The 20632-nt window shown below is 38.2% G+C and overlaps 1 protein-coding gene across 4 annotated transcripts; it reads left to right on the forward strand.

Annotated features, from left to right (window-relative positions):
* The first annotated feature begins 1173 nt into the window (after positions 1–1173).
* BIRC3 (baculoviral IAP repeat containing 3) lies at positions 1174–20204 on the forward strand. 4 transcript variants are annotated; one of them, XM_027563943.1, is made up of 9 exons: positions 1174–1577; positions 4508–7734; positions 7844–7943; positions 9584–9662; positions 11547–11595; positions 14107–14349; positions 18839–19093; positions 19363–19404; positions 19518–20204. In XM_027563943.1, the coding sequence occupies exons 2-9, from the start codon at positions 6882–6884 to the stop codon at positions 19709–19711; spliced, it is 1815 nt and encodes a 604-aa protein (XP_027419744.1). In that variant the 5' UTR covers positions 1174–1577; positions 4508–6881; the 3' UTR covers positions 19712–20204. The 4 variants fall into 4 exon arrangements, with proteins under 4 accessions (XP_027419744.1, XP_027419743.1, XP_027419745.1 ...); XM_027563942.1 differs by having other exon boundaries at positions 1224–1327; XM_027563944.1 differs by having other exon boundaries at positions 1380–1604.
* Positions 20205–20632: the final 428 nt, after the last annotated feature.

A 20632-nucleotide genomic window follows, 5' to 3' on the forward strand; every position in this document is an offset into this window, starting at 1 on the left:
AGTCGTGTCTGACTCTTAGCGACCCCATGGACTGCAGCCTACCAGGCTCCTCCATCCATGGGATTTTCCAGGCAAGAGTACTAGAGTGGGGTGCCATTGCCTTCTCCGACATAATTATAAACATATATAAAGACCACAAAATTTTTTTCCACCATCTTACAGGAGAGTTGAAAATGGCTTATAAAATGTTGAACTAAGCAGGCTCAAAATGAATCAAAATCTTCACACAAGTAAACTTAATCTTTTTTTATATAGTTCCAGCTGGAAATCTGCTATGGACAGCCAAATTAGCTAACACAGAAGATACCCCTGCTCATCCTGACTGTACTGCATCCTTGTTTCTACAGGAGAGTAGAAGTACTAAGTAACATTACACTTCTGCCGTTAGTGCTTGGTATCTTTTTCTTAATTTACTGGAAGGCAGGAAAATCAGGTGAGCTTTCCCAATCTGTTATCCTGGCATGCACTGTCTTTAGATATGTGTTTAAATTGACTCCTTAGGCAGGAAATGTTGAGGAAAATATGACAGTGCAGTGAGACTCTGACTTCAGATTTTTATGAGGCTATCATGGTAGACATCTCCCCTGTGAAACTGAAGGCTACAAAGAGGAATTTGTTTTACAGCCAACTCCACCCTAGTTATAAAAACAACTTATCAACCAGAAAAAAAAATTTTTTTTCCCACTAAACTAATATGGTAATCTCTTTTCAAAGACTAAAAATAAATTGAAAAGGAGAATCTTGTGATTTTTTTAACAAAACCCCTACATTTCCACTCATGCTTTACAATTAGAAAAGTAAAAACAAATCAGAAAGCTTGCACAAAGTTTAATATTTTATTACGTGGGGAGATGCACCTTTTCCAGTCAGGCTGACCAATGATCATCTTGCCCCCTCACAGATTATCAAGATTTCCTCTGACCCACGAACAATGAAGCAAAGGTATTTCAGTAAATGCCACGTCGATCCGCCCCGGTTAAGAAACAGTCACGCTTTCTGGGTCATGGAAATCCCCGAGTGGGTCTGCCAGGCCTCTGATTAAGGGGAAGTGTGTGTGGTTATTACCGCTGGAGTTCCCCTAAGACTTCAGAGGAAAGCACCAGCTCACAAGCAAACCGCTGGGAGGAGGGCGGGACGCGGGGAGCGGGGAGGGGGTGGGGAAGGGGCGGGCCGGGGTGGGGGGGTGGGGAAGACGGTTAAAAGGCCGCGGGAGCCTCCGGCCCGCCCCGAACGGCGGGGGCAACGGGTGGCGCCCGCCAGGTCTCGGCCGGCACATCCCCTCTGGCGCGTACCGGCGCGGGGCGGCGGTCGGGCGACCAGAACTGCGGTGAGTGAGCGTGCGCGCGCCCGTGCGCGCGACCCCCAGGGTCTGGGCTCTTCCCGGGTCTCGCGAGCCGGCGCGGGAACAGAGTGCGAGCCCGGGCGGCCCTGACTGGCGCGGCTGCGCTCCTGAGGCCGGTCTCCTCAGGCCGGTCCGCGCCGCCGCCTCCGCCGTCCAGACTTGCCCTCCAGCTCTGGGGGCCGCCGGCTCCGGCCCTGCTTCGCCGACACTCGCTTTCCTTCCTCCTTCCTGCCAGGTGTGCAGTTCCTGTTTTCCTTCTGCCGTGAGTCAGTGGAAGGGGGGTGTTTGACAGTTGGTTTAATGGATGGCCGAAAGGTATCACTGCAGGACATGGCGACCCACTCCCGAGCTCTCGCCTGGAGAGTCCCCTGGACAGAGGAGCCTGGCTGGCCACAGCCCATGGGGGTCGCACAGAGCCGACTGGACTGAGCGACTAAGCCCAAGAGGTATCACTGGCCTCAGCCGGTGCCAGATGGCTTGGCCATAGTAAGGACTTAGTAGAGTCTTTAATGAACAGACGGAGGAGTGTTCCCAAGTGATGGCGGAAAGAGCAGATTTTTGGTGTTTTACTGATAATCGGCCTGGAAATCCTGTAGTGCTCTTAATCTAGTTATTACAGTGCTGGAGATATTTACCTGATGCTGCTGCTGCGTCGCTTCAGTCGTGTCCGACTCTGTGCGACCCCATAGACATCAGCCCACCGGGCTCCCCAGTCCCTGAGATTCTCCAGGCAAGAACACTGGAGTGGGTTGCCGTTTCCTTCTCCAATGCGTGAAAGTGAAAAGTGAAAGTGAAGTCGCTCAGTCGTGTCCGACTCTTAGCGACCCCATGGACTGCAGCCCACCAGGCTCCTGCGTACGTGGGAGTTTCCAGGCAAGAATACTGGAGTGGGGTGCATCGCCTTCTCTGTACCTGATGCTAAACTAACAGTAATATTAACTTTGTCATTATTTTTTGCTAACATTAGGTGTTTCTAAGACCTAGTGTACTCAAAGAGTCTCTCAAAAGACTTAACATGTGTCTTTCAGGTTTTTCACAGTCCTACGAAGCAGTTGCCATATTTATCTCCACTGACAATGAGAAAACTCTGGGCTCAGGGAGATTTACTTGCCCAAGGTCACACCTGTGGTACGGGGACACTGATGAGTATTGGAAACCCAGGATGTCTGACTCCAAAGCCTGTACTAAACCATCACCTAGCAGACTTTGTAGTCATTAATGTAAAATTGATGTCCTTAGTACCATGCAAATGAGGGTGCTGCGGTCCTTGAGGGGCTCAGTCAAGTTTGCTGACATTGACTTCTCAACAGAAACTCTTACTGTCTTCATTGTTTGCCAGACGGGATGGATGTGGGGCTAGGAGGATTGACACAGAGCTGCTGCACAGTTCTGCCGTGAAGGAGACCGCAGACTAGGGGCTGATGATTTAGTTGCTAAGCGGTGTCCGACTCTTGCAACCCCATGGACTGTAACCTGCCAGGGTCTTCTGTCCATGGGATTCTCCAGGCAAGAATACTGAAGTGGGTTGCCATTTCTTTCTCCAGGGGATCTTCCCGAGCTGGGAATGGAACCCGGGTCTCTGCATTGCAAGCTGATTCTTTACAGACCGAGCTAGAGACAAAAGGCACACTTAACCTCCAGTATCACTTGGATGTGCTAAGTGTCCAAGAGGAAGACATATCCAGTATCCCTGGCATCAAGGAGGTTGCCCACTAGAAGTGAAGAGTGAGAAGAGGCGTGACTGGGGATGAGCCAATCTGAGAAGTAACCACTAGAAAGGAAAGAGGAATTCCGAGAGAGAAGCCAAGGAACTAGAACATTTGTTGGAGGAAGTGGGCCCCAGTGTCAGGTGTGAAAAATTCCACTGGTTTTGGGAAAGAAGCCATTGGTGTTACTCATATTGAGAGTGGTTTTCCCCAGGCATAGAAAACAAACTTACCGCTACCAAAAAGGAAGAAGGGCGAGGGATAAATTAGGAAGATCAGAGAAGGCAATGGCAACCCACTCCAGTACTTTTGCCTGGAAAATCCCATGGATGGAGGGGCCTGGTAGGCTGTAGTCCATGAGTCACTAGGAGTCGGACATGACTGAGCGACTTCACTTTCACTTTTCACTTTTATGCACTAGAGAAGGAAATGGCAACCCACTCCAGTGTTCTTGCCTGGAGAATCCCAGGGACGGAGGAGCCTGGTGGCCTGCTGTCTGTGGGGTTGCACAGAGTCAGATACAACTGAAGCGACTTAGCAGCAGCAGCAGCAGCAGGGTTGACATATACACACTACTCTCTCTCTATATATAAAATCAACAAGGACCTCCTGTATAGCACAGGAAACTATACTCATTATTTGTACTAAACTATAAAGGAAAAGAATCTCTGTATCAGAGTGCCAAATGGGAGTGCATGTACCCTCCCAAAAGGGTGCAGCCATGGCTTAGCACTAGCTTATTGTTGCCATCCAGAAATATATTCCTGGCATAGTGACATCTTTTGATATTTTTATGAGAGCATTGGGATCTACAATGTCATGGGAAATCTCTTACTTTTTTTTTTTGGCCCCTCCACTTAACATCAGGATCTTAATTCCCTTGTCCCATTTAGTGAAAGTGTGGAGTCTTGACCACTGGGGAAGTCTGGAAATCTCTTACTTACAAAAAGTGTTGGTAATTAACTAAAACATTGAAAAATACAGTGATATTTTTCCAGGAAAAATCTTACTTGGAAGGCTGGTGGAATTCAAATGAGGCATACAGATTAATTAATAGCACTGTTTCAGTGTTAATTTCCTGGTTTCTGTAGTTATACTATGGTTATATAAGATGCTAATTTGGAGGAAGTTGAGTATAGGATGTGTGAAAATTCTTATGTTTATGAATTTTCTCTCTTTATAAGTTAATTTAAAAATAAAAAGTTTAAAAAATTAGTGAAATGCTGGAGTCTAATTCTGTGCAAGCCAAACATAATACCTCTGCTGGCCACCAATCTGAGGCCTCTGGTTTTCGTCTGGGATTTTTTGGCCTCTACAGTGGCTAGTACACCAACTTGTATATGGTAGACATTCAGTAAATACTAGTGCTCTGTTTTGGAAAAATGTTTACAAAGTGATTATAGTGTAACATCTATGAATTATTTGACTTTTAAAACTGTCTTTTTTTTTTTTTAAACAGGTTTTACAAAAGAGAGGAACTGTTCTACTTCTAAATTTTTTTCCAGTTTTTTCTATAAAGCAAAACATCTGAAAATGGAGGCCTAAAACTCTTAAAAGGGACTTAGTCTGATCTGAGGGAGGTAGTTTTGTGCATGAATAAACAAAGTAGATAACTGGAGTTTTTTGTATCCAAAGAATGTTAATTTAAAAAATATGATCTAGTTATGAGAGGTATAATTACACAGTAATAATAGGTTTGATTCTGAATTTGACTTGTGGATATAAAGAAATGATTGTAGTCGAGACATATTGTTGAAATACTTTTTTTCAGAGTTGGCCAGGCAGTTTCCTACTGGCTGCTGTGTAGAATAGAAAAAAATTGTACCTGTATTTGGTAAAGATTTAAAAATGAATGACAGTTATCTAGAACAAATAATTAATATTCAGCCTTCTGCTAAGTTAGAGAAATATGCATATAAAACCTTTGGCATGTTAAAAGATTTCTGTAGTGACAAAGAAATGTCAAAACCAAAACTTTTTGATAGGTACAACAAAATAAGAGTAAGTATGAAAGATAAACGTGATGATTGGTAAAGAAATTAACCATTTCTAAGCCTATTGATATTTTGAAAGTCAAAAATGTAGTTTGTTCAAATGGGTTGTTATCTCTGAGAATAATTAGAATTAGAATGATGGGTGGATGTTTACTTTTTGGTAAACGAACAAACTTCAGAAAGAAACACAGAGATAGTCGTAACACCACATAGAGACAGTAATAACACCAAGAGTTTTATATTTTAAAATAACACAAATAATATTACACATTTTATAACAATGTATAAAATTATTGACTAATAAAAGGAATACTGAAGTTAAACAAAATAATTCACCTTTGAGGGAAATAATCACTAATATTTCTGATGCCACCTGGAAAGAAAGCATTGAAGTCTGTAGTAAAAAGCCTCAATATATATGAGACCCAGGAAACATGCTTGCAAATCACTTCTGGAAGAACCATGATGACTTGTTTATTGGTCATTACTGATACTATCGATGTAGACCTGCCTACTGGTAGATAGTTTTAATTGAGAAATTCTGGATTTTGAGGTCTCTGTTGTTCAAAAGAAGTGGATTGTGACAAAGTAAATTTATTATGTTTTGTCAAGATAAATTCTGGTTCAAGGTATACTATCTGTGAAATAGTTTCTGACCAAAACCAAATTTTTTTAATCCATCTGTTTTTTGTTTGCTTGTTTAAAATTTATTATCCATCTTAGCTTGGAGACTCAGCACTCTGACTTTTGACTGTTTTTAAAAATAAATTCACTATCAGGAGATTTGATGTTGGCTTTCAACAGCATGGAGCTGAGCCTAAAAGATCAAATGAGCAAATATACCCATCTCTGATAGTTTATTTGAAATGGAATGTTTAATTTGCTAAGATCTAGAGGCATCACTATGACTCAGCAGTCAGGTACCTATCTATGGAAGTAATTATTATTTAATAAATCTTGAAACCAGGTCTTAAGATCTGTGAGCCAATTCTGTTACTACTTAAGTTCTTCATCTGGAAGAAAATTTTGGATTGTTTTCTTCTCCCCATTAAAATGGTTGCAGGAAGAAAAATTAATTAATTTGAGCAAGATTTAGGATATACTATATTTCACTGAATCTAAGATGTCATCATTTGTAAAGCACGCCATTATTTTATGTACCTCCTAGAAATAAAAATCCTGTTAATTAAAATGTGATATGCCATTGATTGTAAGATACCTCTCCATAACAGAGATATTGAAACATGTGCCTTAGAGTCAGTGAAATATAATAATCCATTCTTTTCTCCTTTTGAGGTAGGTTTTACACTTTCTTTTCCCTGGCTCCAAAATTTCACAATTTAAAAAAATCAAAATAAGTATAGTTTGAATATTCTTGTGTATATGGGACACTTATGCAGGATAGCTTTCTGCCAAAACAAACTATGTGAGACATTTTATCTTCAGGCTGACCGAATGTCAATGAAGCATATTAGTGGAGAGGGTGACCTACTTGTGGAGACACCTGACACAAAATGGCGTCTTGATGACCTAACGCATTCTACATTTTTATGAAGGTTTTAATTTTCATCACAAGGTACTGTGTAGCATCATGTTTACATTGTATATATCAAGAGTATGCAGAGGTACAAGTTGTACATAATTGTCCCTTAAAATGTATCAGTATAGGATTTAGAATCTTGCCATGCTGTAATCCTAAATGCATAGAAGAAAAAAGAATGAAAGATTTCCTGTTCTAAGTGTTCAACCTAGTACTAAAATTAATAAAAATCAAAAGCCATGCACAAAACTACCTCCCCAGAGAAAGACTAGTCCCTTTTCCTCCCCATCCATTTCATTATGAATATAGTAGAAAATAGCGTATTCTTATCAAATTTGATGAAGAGTGCCAACATGTTTGAACTGAAGTATGACTTTTCATGTGAGCTCTACCGAATGTCAACATACTCAACTTTCCCCGCCGGTGTACCTGTCTCAGAAAGGAGTCTTGCTCGTGCTGGTTTTTATTACACTGGTGTGAAAGACAAAGTCAAATGCTTCTGTTGTGGACTGATGCTGGATAACTGGAAACAAGGAGACAATCCCATTGAGAAGCATAAAAAGTTGTATCCTAGCTGTAGCTTTGTTCAGAATCTAAATTCAATTAACGTTTCAGGAGCCTCTTCTCAGCCTACTTTTCATTCTTCATTAACGAATTCCACACATTCACTACTTCCCAGCTTGGAAAACAGTGGCTACTTCAGTGGCTCTTATTCAAGCTTTCCATCAAATCTTTTAAACTCTGGACCAAATCAGGACTTTTCTGCCTTGAGGATAAGTTCCTACCCTTGTGCAATGAATACTGAAAAAGCCAGATTACTTACCTTCCAGATGTGGCCGTTGACTTTTCTGTCACCAACAGACCTGGCAAAAGCAGGCTTTTATTACATAGGACCTGGAGATAGAGTGGCTTGCTTTGCCTGTGGTGGAACATTGAGCAATTGGGAACCGAAGGATGATGCTATGTCAGAACACCTGAGACATTTCCCCAACTGTCCGTTTTTAGGAAATCAGCTCCAAGGCACTTCAAGGTACACTGCTTCTAATCTGAGCATGCAGACATATGCAGCCCGCATTAAAACATTCTGCAGCTGGCCCTCTAGTGTTCCAGTTCATCCTGAGCAGCTTGCAAGCGCAGGTTTTTATTATGTGGGTAAGAAGCTTAATCTGATAATAAAAAAAAATATTCAACATGTTTATCTTATACATTTTAGTGGTAGAATTATATGGATTCATAAGTTTTGGTCCAAATTTAATTTTAGGTCACAGTGATGATGTGAAATGCTTTTGCTGTGATGGTGGACTGAGGTGTTGGGAATCTGGAGATGATCCATGGGTGGAACATGCCAAGTGGTTTCCACGGTAATTATTTTCAGATTTCCTATGCACATGTGTGTAAGATGAGTTTTATGTGTGTAACTTAATCAACTGTTACTTTAGTCTGCCTTTGTTTCAAAAATACATTTGTGAATAAATTTAGGGAGGCTTACTTAGAAAAATAACTGCTTAAACAGTTTTGGTGGAAATTTAAGATAAATAGTTCAGGATTTCTTTGTGTGTGTAATTAATATAAATATGTGTATATTAAAATAACATGCTCATTATAAACTCAAGTCACACATTATTAGGAAAGTACAGAGAGAAAAAATTTAAATGTCAAGAAATCTCACCACCTAAAGATGACCACAGTTACCATTTTCATGAACATCCCTCCAAAAAACATCTCAAATGTATAAAATTTTATATAAATTAGATACATGTACTATTTTGAAACTTTTCAGTCAACATTATGTCTTAAACATATTTCCATTTATTCAACACTCAGTAGGTAATTACCTATTACCAGGCACTGTTGTAGATATTTAATATACTTGGTTGAACAAAATCAAAACAAAATCAAAATCAAAACAAAATCAAAACTGGTCTCATATGCTAAACTTATAGCAGGAGAGATCAAACAATTAATACAAGCTTAATAAATAAGTTATATAGCATGTTGGAATATAATAAGTGCTTTGGATAAAAAGAAAAAAAGAGATGGATGAAAGAGATCAGAAGTACCAGGCTGATTGCAATATGAAACAGAGTCATCAGTGTAAATATAGATCCATTTCATCTGTTTTGGTCACTGCATAGCATTTTGCTGTCATGTCTTTTGATTATTCCATGCTTGTTTTCACTCTTTTTAAATTAAAATCAGGTAGCCTTTAATTATATTTTTCATGGTCAACACTTCTAATATTTGTTAATGTTGATTGCCAAATGTTTACATTATATGTTTTTAATACTGGTCTTCCCTTGTAACAACTTTGCACTCCCCAAATATTTCAGATTTCAAAAATTAAAAAGAATACCTTTAAAAAACATAGACGTTTTTAAAATGTGCTGCTAGCTTTCTATTGTGGTAATTTTGTGAATATATAAAGAACTGATAATTTTGCTTTGATCGAGTCATGAATTCATTTTGTACTTAAATTAGACAATGGATATATATTATCTAGGAAATGCCAAACTTGTGAATGTCTGACATACTAGAAAATGGGCTCATCTTCCTAATTCTTTCTTTTTGTGTATTTTCAGCTTTTAAACATACACACATACCTTATGTATGAACAGTATCATTTATTAGGGAACTTTCTACCTTGTTTCCTTGTTATTAGTGTTCAGAGTGTTTTTAGGAATCTTAGAGAACAGTTGAAGAGAGCAGCTGGGAACTTGGAATGGAGACAGCCTTGCTTTTCTCAGTAGACTTGAGAGCCTCACGACCTCTGCCTGCCTCAGCCTTGGCTGATTACCAATTACAGCCCTCCTCTTGATGATATCTTGCTTTTGACTGCAGCGTCTCTTACCACTTCCTATATGCTAAATGAATAGTCAAGTGGTTATAATTACGCTTATGTTCATTTGAAATATTTACCAGGCTACAAATGGCCTGATTGAAATAACCAGAGTTAAATTTGTTTAAATATAAATAACCAGATTTAATTTTGTTTACATTTTAGGTGTGAGTACTTAATACAAATTAAAGGACAAGAGTTCATTAGTCGAGTTCAAGCCAGTTACCCTCATCTACTTGAACAGGTAAGGGACAGTTTTTTAAAATCATTTGTTAAATTGACTTTCTGATAATTACAGAGAGTAAATTTTAGTGAAAAGACCAGAATCACTTTAAAAATACACTTTTTTTTTCAACACCCAGCATGATCTTAGAGAGTGCTCAGTTCAGTTCAGTTCAGTCGCTCAGTCGTGTCCAACTCTTTGTGACCCCATGAAACACAGCACACCAGGCCTCCCAGTCCATCACGAATTCCCAGAGTTTACCCAAACCCATGTCTGTTAAGTCAGTGATGCCATCCAACCATCTCATCCTCTGTTGTCCCCTTTTCCTCCTGCCCTCAATCTTTCCCAGCATCAGGGTCTTCTCAAATGGGTCAGCTCTTCGCATCAGGTGGCCAAAGTATTGGAGTTTCAGCTTCAACATCAGTCCTTCCAATGAACACCCAGGACTGATCTCCTTTAGGATGGACTGGTTGGATCTCCTTGCAGTCCAAGGGACTCTCAAGAGTCTTCTCCAACACCATAGTTCAAAAGCATCAATTCTTTGGTGCTCAGCTTTCTTCCCAGTCCAACTCTCACATCCACACATGACCACTGGAAAAACCATAGCCTTGACTAGATGGACCTTTGTTGGCAAAGTAATGTCTCTGCTTTTGAATATGCTATCTAGGTTGGTCATAACTTTCCTTCCAAGTAGTAAGTGTCTTTTAATTTCATGGCTACAGTCACCATCTGCAGTGATTTTGGAACCCCCCAAAATAAAGTCTGACACTGTTTCCTCTGTTTCCCCATCTATTTGCCATGAAGTGATGGGACCGGATGCCATAATCTTAGTTTTCTGAATATTGAGCTTTAAGTCAACTTTTTCACTCTACTCTTTCACTTTCATCTTTAGTTCTTCACTTTCTGCCATAAGGGTGGTGTCATCTGAGTACCTGAGGTTATTGATATTTCTCCTGGCAGTCTTAATTCCAGCTTGTGCTTCACCCAGCCCAGCGTTTCTCATGATGTACTCTGCATATAAGTTAAATAAGCAGGGTGACAATATACAGCCTTGACGTACTCCTTTCCCAGTTTGGAACCAGTCTGTTGTTCTATGTCCAGTTCTAACTGTTGCTTCCTGACCTGCATATAGGTTTCTCAAGAGGCAGGTCAGGTGGTTTGGTATTCCCATCTCCTTCAGAAGTTTCCACAGTTTATTGTGATCCACACAGTCAAAGGCATTGGCATAGTCAATAAATAGTAGCGAGTGCTATTCTTTGGATAACAGCAGATCCAAAATTAGAAACCTTCTGAAAAATAGTATTTAAGTTGTGTTTCTGAATATTACTCTAATAAAGTTGTAATAAATTGAATTACTTGAGGAAAAAATTGACTAGGTAGTAGCATTTAAGTTACACTCTATATCACCATGATGATGAGCTATACTATATAAATTTTTCTTAAAAGGATTTGAGGAAGATAATTGTATTGCTCTTTCTAATCTTCCCAGAAAAGCAAATAAGAACTTATAGAATAGCTTGAGGGTCAAACACTTCCTAGCCATGGTCAATGGAACTAATATTTGATCCAGCTTATCCCAAAGAAACACCCAGAAAATGGAAGATCTTTGGGATAATAGGTAAACAATGATTGTCTTGTAGATCACTGAAAAGGTATAACCCTGTTTGTGCCTTAATGAAAATGCGTTTTATTTGTTAATACATACACACATGTGAAGAAATTCTTAGTAGTTTATGGCCTACAGAATTGCTGTTGAATGTAAATAAAATTCTGCTTTTGACATAAAAAACCATGTTCCCAATAAACAAGTCAGTATGCAATAAATTGAACAAGTCTCTTGATTAATTTTTATTGCAATGAGTAAGATGAAATTTACATTTTAATTTATGTACATTTTTTTTGTAGCTGTTATCTACTTCAGACAATCCAGAAGATGAAAATACAGAGTCACCAAGTATGTATACTAATAATAACTGCTACATTTAAATATTAGGATCATTTGATACTGTTAAGATTGAAAGCTGATAATTACATAATATACATTTATGTTATGATTTATAATTTACAATGAATTTTCAAATACACTTGATATTTTTCAAACCTTAGTGCATATCATAATTGCCTGAGGAACTCCAAAAATATAGATTTCTAGTCTCACTTTAACCCTACTGAATTGAATCGTAGTATCTAAAAGTGGGGCTTGACTGTCTCTAGTTTTAACAAACTGCATACATCCAGTTTTCAGACCAGTGTGGGAACAGATACACTATGGCATAAGATTGCATACATACTATTTCTATGAAATGGAGAGTAGAAAATAATATTCCCATTTTTTTCAATAAGGACTTGGAGGCTCAGAGAGGTTAAGTGACCTATTACCTTAACCTAAAAGGTGATAGAGCCAATATTTGAATAAGCCCTTCTTCATTATCTAGTGTTAAATTCAATTCAATAAATATTTGTTGTGCTTCTGCTGTCCTGAGAAACAAAGAACAGAATAAATGTAACACCTGTTCTCATGAGCTGCTAGTCTGAGGGATACAGGAAAATGCACAGATAGGATAATGGTGCAGAAAATAAAGTGGGCTCAGAGAGCACATATGGAACATTAGTCCAGACTTGGAGGATCAGAAAAGCCTTTCCAGAAGAAGTATTTGTCTTAGCACAGAAGCAAACAGAAGAACAAAAGTTAACCAAATAACAAACGGAGGAAAAGAATATTCTCAGCAGAGAAAACAGCACGTGAAAGACTTAAGTGACAAAGGAGAACAGGCAAATTAGAAGAACTGAACAAACTTCTGTATGGATAGAAGTAGGATTTGTGAAGAGATGAATGAATGAAGCAGGCTGGCTTAACAGTAGTTAGCACAATAGGCAGAATTTGAACCAGCAGCTGTCAGTTTGTGACTTCTGGGCTAGAAGACAATTGAGTAAGTGGCCAGTGGTGAGGCTGAAGGGGTTAGGGTCCAGACTGTGTAAGATCTTATAAGGTACAATTGAATGTTACCTTAAAGGCAAAGGAATTGTTGATGGAATTTATGGAAATTCAGATTTATGTTTTTAAAAAGGCATTCTGATTACAATACTGAGAATAAATTAGATAGGAACAGTGTTGTAGAAGGCCACTGCAGGAATAGAGATGAGTGATGACAGTTGGCCTATTTCACAATTATATAAAACATATTTAATTTAGAAAGCTCATTTGTTCATTCAACTTGGGGAAAAAGAATCTCAATACTGGTTGGGATGATCCACCAGCACCGACATTCTATTTCTTTCTCCCACTTATAGTTATGCCAGATAATGGATATTTTGTATCTGAATACAATGTTCCATGTTCCTATTTTAGTGACTGAATATGTATACCATTATTTTAAATTTACGAAAGGTAGTACAAAAATAGTACCTGCATATTTTCTGGGCCTTATATTTTGGATATTGTAATAAATAGACATTTCTCCAAAGAAGACATACAGATGGCTAACAAACACATGAAAAGATGCTCAACATCACTCATTATCAGAGAAATGCAAATCAAAACCACTATGAGGTACCATTTCACGCCAGTCAGAATGGCTGCTATCCAGAAGTCTACAAGCAATAAATGCTGGAGAGGGTGTGGAGAAAAGGGAACTCTCTTACACTGTTGGTGGGAATGCAAACTAGTACAGCCACTATGGAGAACAGTGTGGAGATTCCTTAAAAAACTGGAAATAGAACTGCCTTATGATCCAGCAATCCCACTGCTGGACATACACACTGAGGAAACCAGAAGGGAAAGAGACACGTGTAGCCCAATGTTCATCGCAGCACTGTTTATAATAGCCAGGACATGGAAGCAACCTAGATGCCCATCAGCAGATGAATGGATAAGAAAGCTGTGGTACATATACACAATGGAGTATTACTCAGCCATTAAAAAGAATACATTTGAATCAGTTCTAATGAGATGGATGAAACTGGAACCTATTATACAGAGTGAAGTAAGCCAGAAAGAAAAACACCAATACAGTATACTAACGCATATATATGGAATTTAGAAAGATGGTAACAATAACCCTGTGTACGAGACAGCAAAAGAGACACTGATGTATAGATCAGTCTTATGGACTCTGTGGGAGAGGGAGAGGGTGGGGAGATTTGGGAGAATGACATTGAAACATGTATAATATCATGTATGAAACGAGTCGCCAGTCCAGGTTCGATGCACGATACTGGATGCTTGGGGCTGGTGCACTGGGACGACCCAGAGGGAGGGTATGGGGAGGGAGGAGGGAGGAGGGTTCAGGATGGGGAACACAGGTATACCTGTGGCAGATTCATTTCGATATTTGGCAAAACTAATACAATATTGTAAAGTTTAAAAATAAAATTAAAAAAAAAGAAAGAAAAATAAATAAATAAATCACAATTTAGAAAATATACAAACTCTCCCATAATGTGTTAAATTCCTTATTTTGTATAGTTATTCATTTTGGACCTGGAGAAAACCATTCAGAAGATTCAGTCATGATGAATACACCTGTGGTTAAAGCTGCTTTGGAAATGGGCTTTAGTAGAAGGCTGGTAAAGCAGACTGTTCAGAGTAAAATCCTAATGACTGGAGAGAATTATAAAACCATCAGTGATCTTGTATTAGATTTACTTAATGCAGAAGATGAAATAAGGGAAGAGGAGAAAGAAAGAGCAACTGAGGAAAAAGAATCAGGTACACATATTTATTTACAGTCTCTATTTCCATAAGGATGCCACTGTATATGTTATTGAAAATATACTCATTAATCCAATTGGATTTTATGTTCAGTCTTCTACATTTGAATTCTGAAAACTTTCTTCACATTAAACTATATTTGATTGCTTATTAGTAAATTGAAATCATATATATTGAGTGAAAGCAAATTTTCCTGCCTTTGCTTAATTTCTGTGTTTACTCTGAATAATTGATTGTGTATATAATTATTCATGGCACATTAAAAAAATTTTTTTTTTTTTTTAATTTTTGGCTGCAGTTGGGTCTTCCTTGCTGCACGTGGGCTTCTCTAGTTGTGCTGCCTGCCTTATTGTTGCAGTGCCTTCTCCGGTTGTGGAGCATGGACTCTGTGGACTCGAGCTTCAGCAGTTGCAGCTCTCAAGCTTTAGAGCGCATGCTTAGTAGTTGTGGTGTACAGGCTTAGTTGCTCCTTGGCACGTTCAGTCTTCCCAGACCAGGGATTCAACCAGTGTCCTCTGCATTACAAGGTGGATTCTTAACCACTGGACCACCAGGGAAGCCCATGGCACATTTTTGATCTCGGACTAGTTGCTCACTCCTCTTCACTGTAAATTGGGGTGGGATCAGGGACAACTATTAATAGTAGCATAACAGTGTGTCTCAACCTGTGACTATAAAGTAATATACAAATTATCATTAAGTTTCCTATTTGCTCACACAAAATATGAGTTCCCCTTTGGAGTGTCTTTCTATTATTTAAAAGAGTGCTGGGATACTGTTTCACGTTCTCTCAAGACAAGTTGCCTGTGACCTTCCATGCTAGCCATGTCGTCTTGTTAGCTCTGCTCTGTTGCCCTTCAGAAAACTCTCTCCTCTCAGCATGTTCATTCTCATCTGGTTGCTCTGCTTCCATCATCACTTTGGCCTGGACAAAGAGAAATGTTGATCCCTCCTTGGCCACTCTTTCTCAAGCATGGACCAGATCTAAGAGTCCTTTCAACACAGCTGAAAACAGACTACAACTCTTAACAAGCTCTTATTGGAGATTTAGGGATCACAGAAGGACATTATATCACACATGGCAATTGACAGCCATAACTGTATGTGTGCTCTCTTGGTGCTCCTAAACCCATCCTCATGAATCTCTCTACCTAGCTCCTGATTGATCTCTGTGTAGCTCTGACCAGTTTACACAAATGACTAGGAAAGTCCCAAGCAAGGCTCAGTTCAGTTCAGTTCAGTCACTTAGTCATGTCCAACTCTTTGCGACCCCATGGACTGCAGCACGCCAGGCTTCCCTGTCCTTCACCAACTCCCAGAGCTTACTCAAACTCAATTCCATTGAGTTAGTGATGCCATCCACCCATCTCATCCTCTGTCGTCCCCTTCTCCTCCCACCTTCGATCTTTCCCAGCATCAGGGTCCTTTCAAATGAGTCAGTTCTTCTCATCAGGTGGCCAAAGGATTGGAGTTTCAGCTTCAGCATCAGTCCTTCCAATGAATATTCAGGACTGACTTCCTTTAGGATGGACTGGTTGGATCTCCTTGCAGTCCAAGGGACTCTCAAGAGTCTTCTCCAACACCACAGTTCAAAAGCATCAGTTCTTCGGCGCTCAGCTTATAGTCCAACTCTCACATCCATACATGACGACTGGAAAAACCATAGGTTTGACTAGACGGACCTTTGTTGGCACAGTAATGTCAGCTTTTTAATATGCTGGCTAGGTTGGTCATAGCTTTTCTTCCAAGGAGCAAGCATCTTTTAATTTCATGGCTGCAGTCACCATCTGCAGTGATTTTGGAGCCCCCCAAAATAAAGTCTGTCACTCTTTCTATTGTTTCCCCATCTATTTGTCATGAAGTGATGGGACCAGATGCCATGATCTTAGTTTCCTGAATGTTGAGTTTTAAGCCACCTTTTTCACTATCCTTTCACTTTCATCAAAAGGCTCTTTAGTTCTTCACTTTCTGCCATAAGGGTGGTGTCATCTGCATATCTGAAGTTATTGATATTTCTCCCAGCAATCTTGATTCCAGCTTGTGCTTCATCCAGTCCAGCATTTCTCATGATGTACTCTGCATATAAGTTAAATAAGCAGGGTGACAATATACAGCCTTGACATACTCCTTTCCCAGTTTGGATCCAATCTGTTGTTCCATGTCCAGTTCTAACTGTTGCTTCTTGACCTGTGTACAGATTTCTCAGGAGGCCCCCAAATAGCCACAAAGCCCAGAATGAGAAAGGTTTGCACCCCTTCCCTTGTCCATGGCCATCTGAGACCTCTTTCTTCCCAGGATAGTTGACTGTGAGATTGTCCACTCCATTCCTGGATAAATCTACCCCTGGCCAACCCAGACTGACATATCAGATCATGATGATACAGCATCCTCTATTTACCAAAGTGTGACTTACTTGTTCAGTTGTACATGTCACCAATACAGCATATAGTCCAAGTTTGCCCAGCCTTGCCAAGTTCTTTTTCATTTTAAAGGGAAGATAAGACTGCGTGTCCTTCCTGTAGTTGTCACATTCTTACCACTGGTTGTCAGTGAACAACTGCTTAAAGAAGAGAACACTCATCTCCATAACTGTTTAAAAACTCTTTGAAGTCTAAAGGCATCCAGCTATAAAATACTTATTTTTCTTCAAAAAAAAAAAATCAATGGTTTCCAGAGATAACTCCAAGTCAACAAATGGTATAAGATAACTTTCATGTGTCTGCACAGTCTGTGCCCAAGAAATATTTTTTGAATGACAATTAAAATTCTTACATTTGTGTTACTAATTAATTTCTAGTTTCCGAGAATGGTAGGTGGGTGATTTCTTTACAAATGTGCACTTAAAGAGGCAACTTGGGGTATTTTTTTCCAGAATAAAAGAATAGTATGTTTCAAAGGTGTATTCAAGTCTTTACTTTCTTATAAGCTATAATATAGCCTATGACTTTGAAGTGAGACTATTTTCCTCAGTCAGTAGCAGTCTAATTTTGGAAATCTTAAGAATTTCAGAGAACTTATTAGTTTAAGTAAAATGTAATTAGAAAAATAAAAAACTTTAAAATGGATATACTTCAATATAAAATTATACTTTAATTTTCTAATATATCGCTACTTCTTTATAATAAATTACTTAACAATATGGTAAATTCTGATTCTTCCATCCCTCTGCTGTAATCTACTTCAAATTTCTTTGTTCCAACTGCTCTTTAAATTGCCTAACCCTGATCGTTCATTTGTTCAGCAGGTATGTGTGAAACATTGACTTTTTACCCAGACACTGTTCTGTTCGTTTTCTCTTTTATTTTCAGAGCTTCAATCCTCTTTGAAATGCGTATCTTGAGCCTGGACCATCTGACTAGGCACTAGTTAAATGGTGTTCCTTGTTAAATGGTTTTATTCACGTTCCTATTTGAGAGAGTCAGAGTTTCTAAAATATATCAATCATCTCCACTCAAATAATCTTTCTTTAGACAACTCAACTTCTCTTTTTATTTTATAGTAAAGCTTAATGGATCATGGTAAAACTATATGATAGTTAATTAACAAACCTAGATTCATAAGTCATATTCCATAAAGATAATGCAATTGCAGAGTTTCAAATATAAAATATTTTACTAGTAGATACAAAATCTAGATTTTTAAGGAGAATATAGTGATCCTATAGCACAGGAAGGTGTGACAAGTAGGATTTCTTTTTCAAAATGTTGTTAGTGCCTTTTCCCCATTGTTATAAAATATTGAGCTAATGGTGATACCATGTATAATTTGGGGAAATAATAATTAAATGGAATTTTAAAGAAGTTTTATGGGTGACTGATAATTTAAGAAAAAATCTGTCATTTTTAATTCTCTTGATTTTGCCTTTTCCACTTGGACTAGATTGGATTGAAATTTCAATTTCATTTGGCTCTAAGGTTTATTTGGTTAAACGATTAGCAGTATTGCAGAATTGTTGAAAGCAGAGATTATGACACCAAATTGCCTCAGTTTGACTTTTGCTAGTTTTATGTACTTTAGCAGTTTACTTACCTCATTGTGCCTCTGTTTTCTTATCTACTAAATAAGGACACTAGTGAAAGTGAAAGTCGCTGTCCTGTCCGACTCTTTGCAACTCCATGGACTATATAGTCCATGGAATTCTTCAGGCCAGAATACTGGAGTGGGTATCTGTTCCCTTCTCCAGGGGATCTTCCCAACCCAGGAATCAAACCAGGGTCTTCTGCATTGCAGGCAGATTCTTTACTGACTGAGCTGGGCTGTTGTAAAGATGAAATAAGTTAATACATGTGAAGTGCCTACCACAGTGCTCAGCATTAGTTCTTATTATAAATAGAGTTATTTTCTACTTTGGTACTGCCAAGCTAGCAATCAACTTCAGTGCTGATACTGAATTATGGTTGTTTTCATTCAGTTATATGTGTATATGTGGAAGGAAGTTTGCAGACAGAGTTTGAATGTGATTATGTTTGTGTTCTTTTCTATAAAGATGACCTGTCATTAATCCGGAAGAACAGAATGGCACTTTTTCAACATCTGACTTGTGTGCTTCCAATTCTGGATAGTCTCCTAACTGCCAGGGTGATTAGTGAACAAGAACATGATGTTATTAAACAGAAAACACAAACATCTTTACAAGCAAGAGAACTGATTGATACTATTTTAGTGAAAGGAAATTTTGCAGCCACCATATTCAAAAACTCTCTACAAGAAATTGATCCCATGTTATACAAGCGTTTATTTGGTGAGTGCTGAAAAATTACTTTTGAAACTTTCTAGGTCAATTGAAAAATATGCTCATATTAATAATTTGTGGTTATTGAAAATAATTCAACCTAATTTGTAAACTAATACTTGTACAAAAAGATAGAAGGCTTTTGTTGCCTTGACATTTTGAAAATTATTTATAGTGTTTGGGCAGAGTCCAAACTGTTAGTTTAAAAATATATATTCTGTGACTAAATATTGTTAACCTTATTTGTAATAGTAATGCTTTTGCTTTTGCTCCCTTAGTGCAACAAGACATAAAATACATTCCTACAGAAAATGTTTCAGGTAAAATATTAATGATTTAAACCAGAAGAAAACATTGTTTTTTATTTTCTTGGCTTTTCATTGGAGGAGAAGCAGCAAATTGCCTTTTATTAACATTTTTTCTCTCTTCTTAGATTTACCAATGGAAGAACAGTTGAGGAGACTACAAGAAGAAAGAACATGTAAAGTGTGTATGGACAAAGAAGTGTCCATAGTGTTTATTCCTTGTGGTCATCTAGTAGTTTGCAAAGACTGTGCCCCTTCTCTAAGAAAATGCCCTATTTGTAGAGGTACAATCAAGGGTACAGTTCGTACATTTCTTTCGTGAAGAAGATCTAAAACTCTGTCTAAACTTATACTAGAATTAATGGATGAAATGTATTATAATTTTAACTTTGATAGTGTTTTGGTTTCTTTAAGATTTTTTTATTTATTTGCAACTCAGAAGATTTTGTTTTATATAAATATATTTATATAAATATATCTCTAAACTATGAACATGAATATTTTATATAGCAGGGAATGATGGGCTTTTGTTCTTATGAACAAAATATAGGGATAGCACTATAAGCACAATACTAAATTAAAATTTCAGCATTATTGAAATTGTAAGTGATGGAAAATTTAAGCTTTTGAACTGACCTTTCTGAATTTTGCATATTTTTGAGTTGTATTAAGGATCAGGAACACAGATTCCTTTGCTTTTTCCATCAGTGTCCTATACATAGAAGGTCTTGATATTTGTTGAGTGACTTTTTTAGGACATAATGTTTTTGTAAAGAATTCTATGAGGAACATTTTAATAAAGCAATCAAAATTACTGTTGTTCTTGATACCTTCATTTCTATGATATCAGATAGTGTACTGACTCCCACACTCCTTCCGTACCTCCCTAAGACTTTTTGAATGTTGAACTCTGCTTTAGATCCCTTTCTGTAAGATGCTTCTTCATTTATACTTGTAGAGCACAGTGGTCAACCACAGCTGGCTTTAATCTATAGGATTTTATAGGATGTCTGAGTCAAAATCAAATATCCTCCCATTAAATTTGTTTATTCATTTGTCTGTTGATTTATTCAGGAAGTCTCATGCCTGTCCTGCCTATCAGGAAAGGCGCCTAGTTTTATTCTCACCACTTTGGTATTAATTCTGGGATTTGAAAAGTACACTGATTAGCAGTGTTTGGAATGAACAGCTTGTAAGTCAATTTGTTCCGCTCTGCCAGTGCAGAAAGATTTCCTCCTTTGCA

This window comes from Bos indicus x Bos taurus, chromosome 15, assembly GCF_003369695.1.
Source record: "Bos indicus x Bos taurus breed Angus x Brahman F1 hybrid chromosome 15, Bos_hybrid_MaternalHap_v2.0, whole genome shotgun sequence".
Taxonomy (NCBI): domain Eukaryota; kingdom Metazoa; phylum Chordata; class Mammalia; order Artiodactyla; family Bovidae; genus Bos; species Bos indicus x Bos taurus.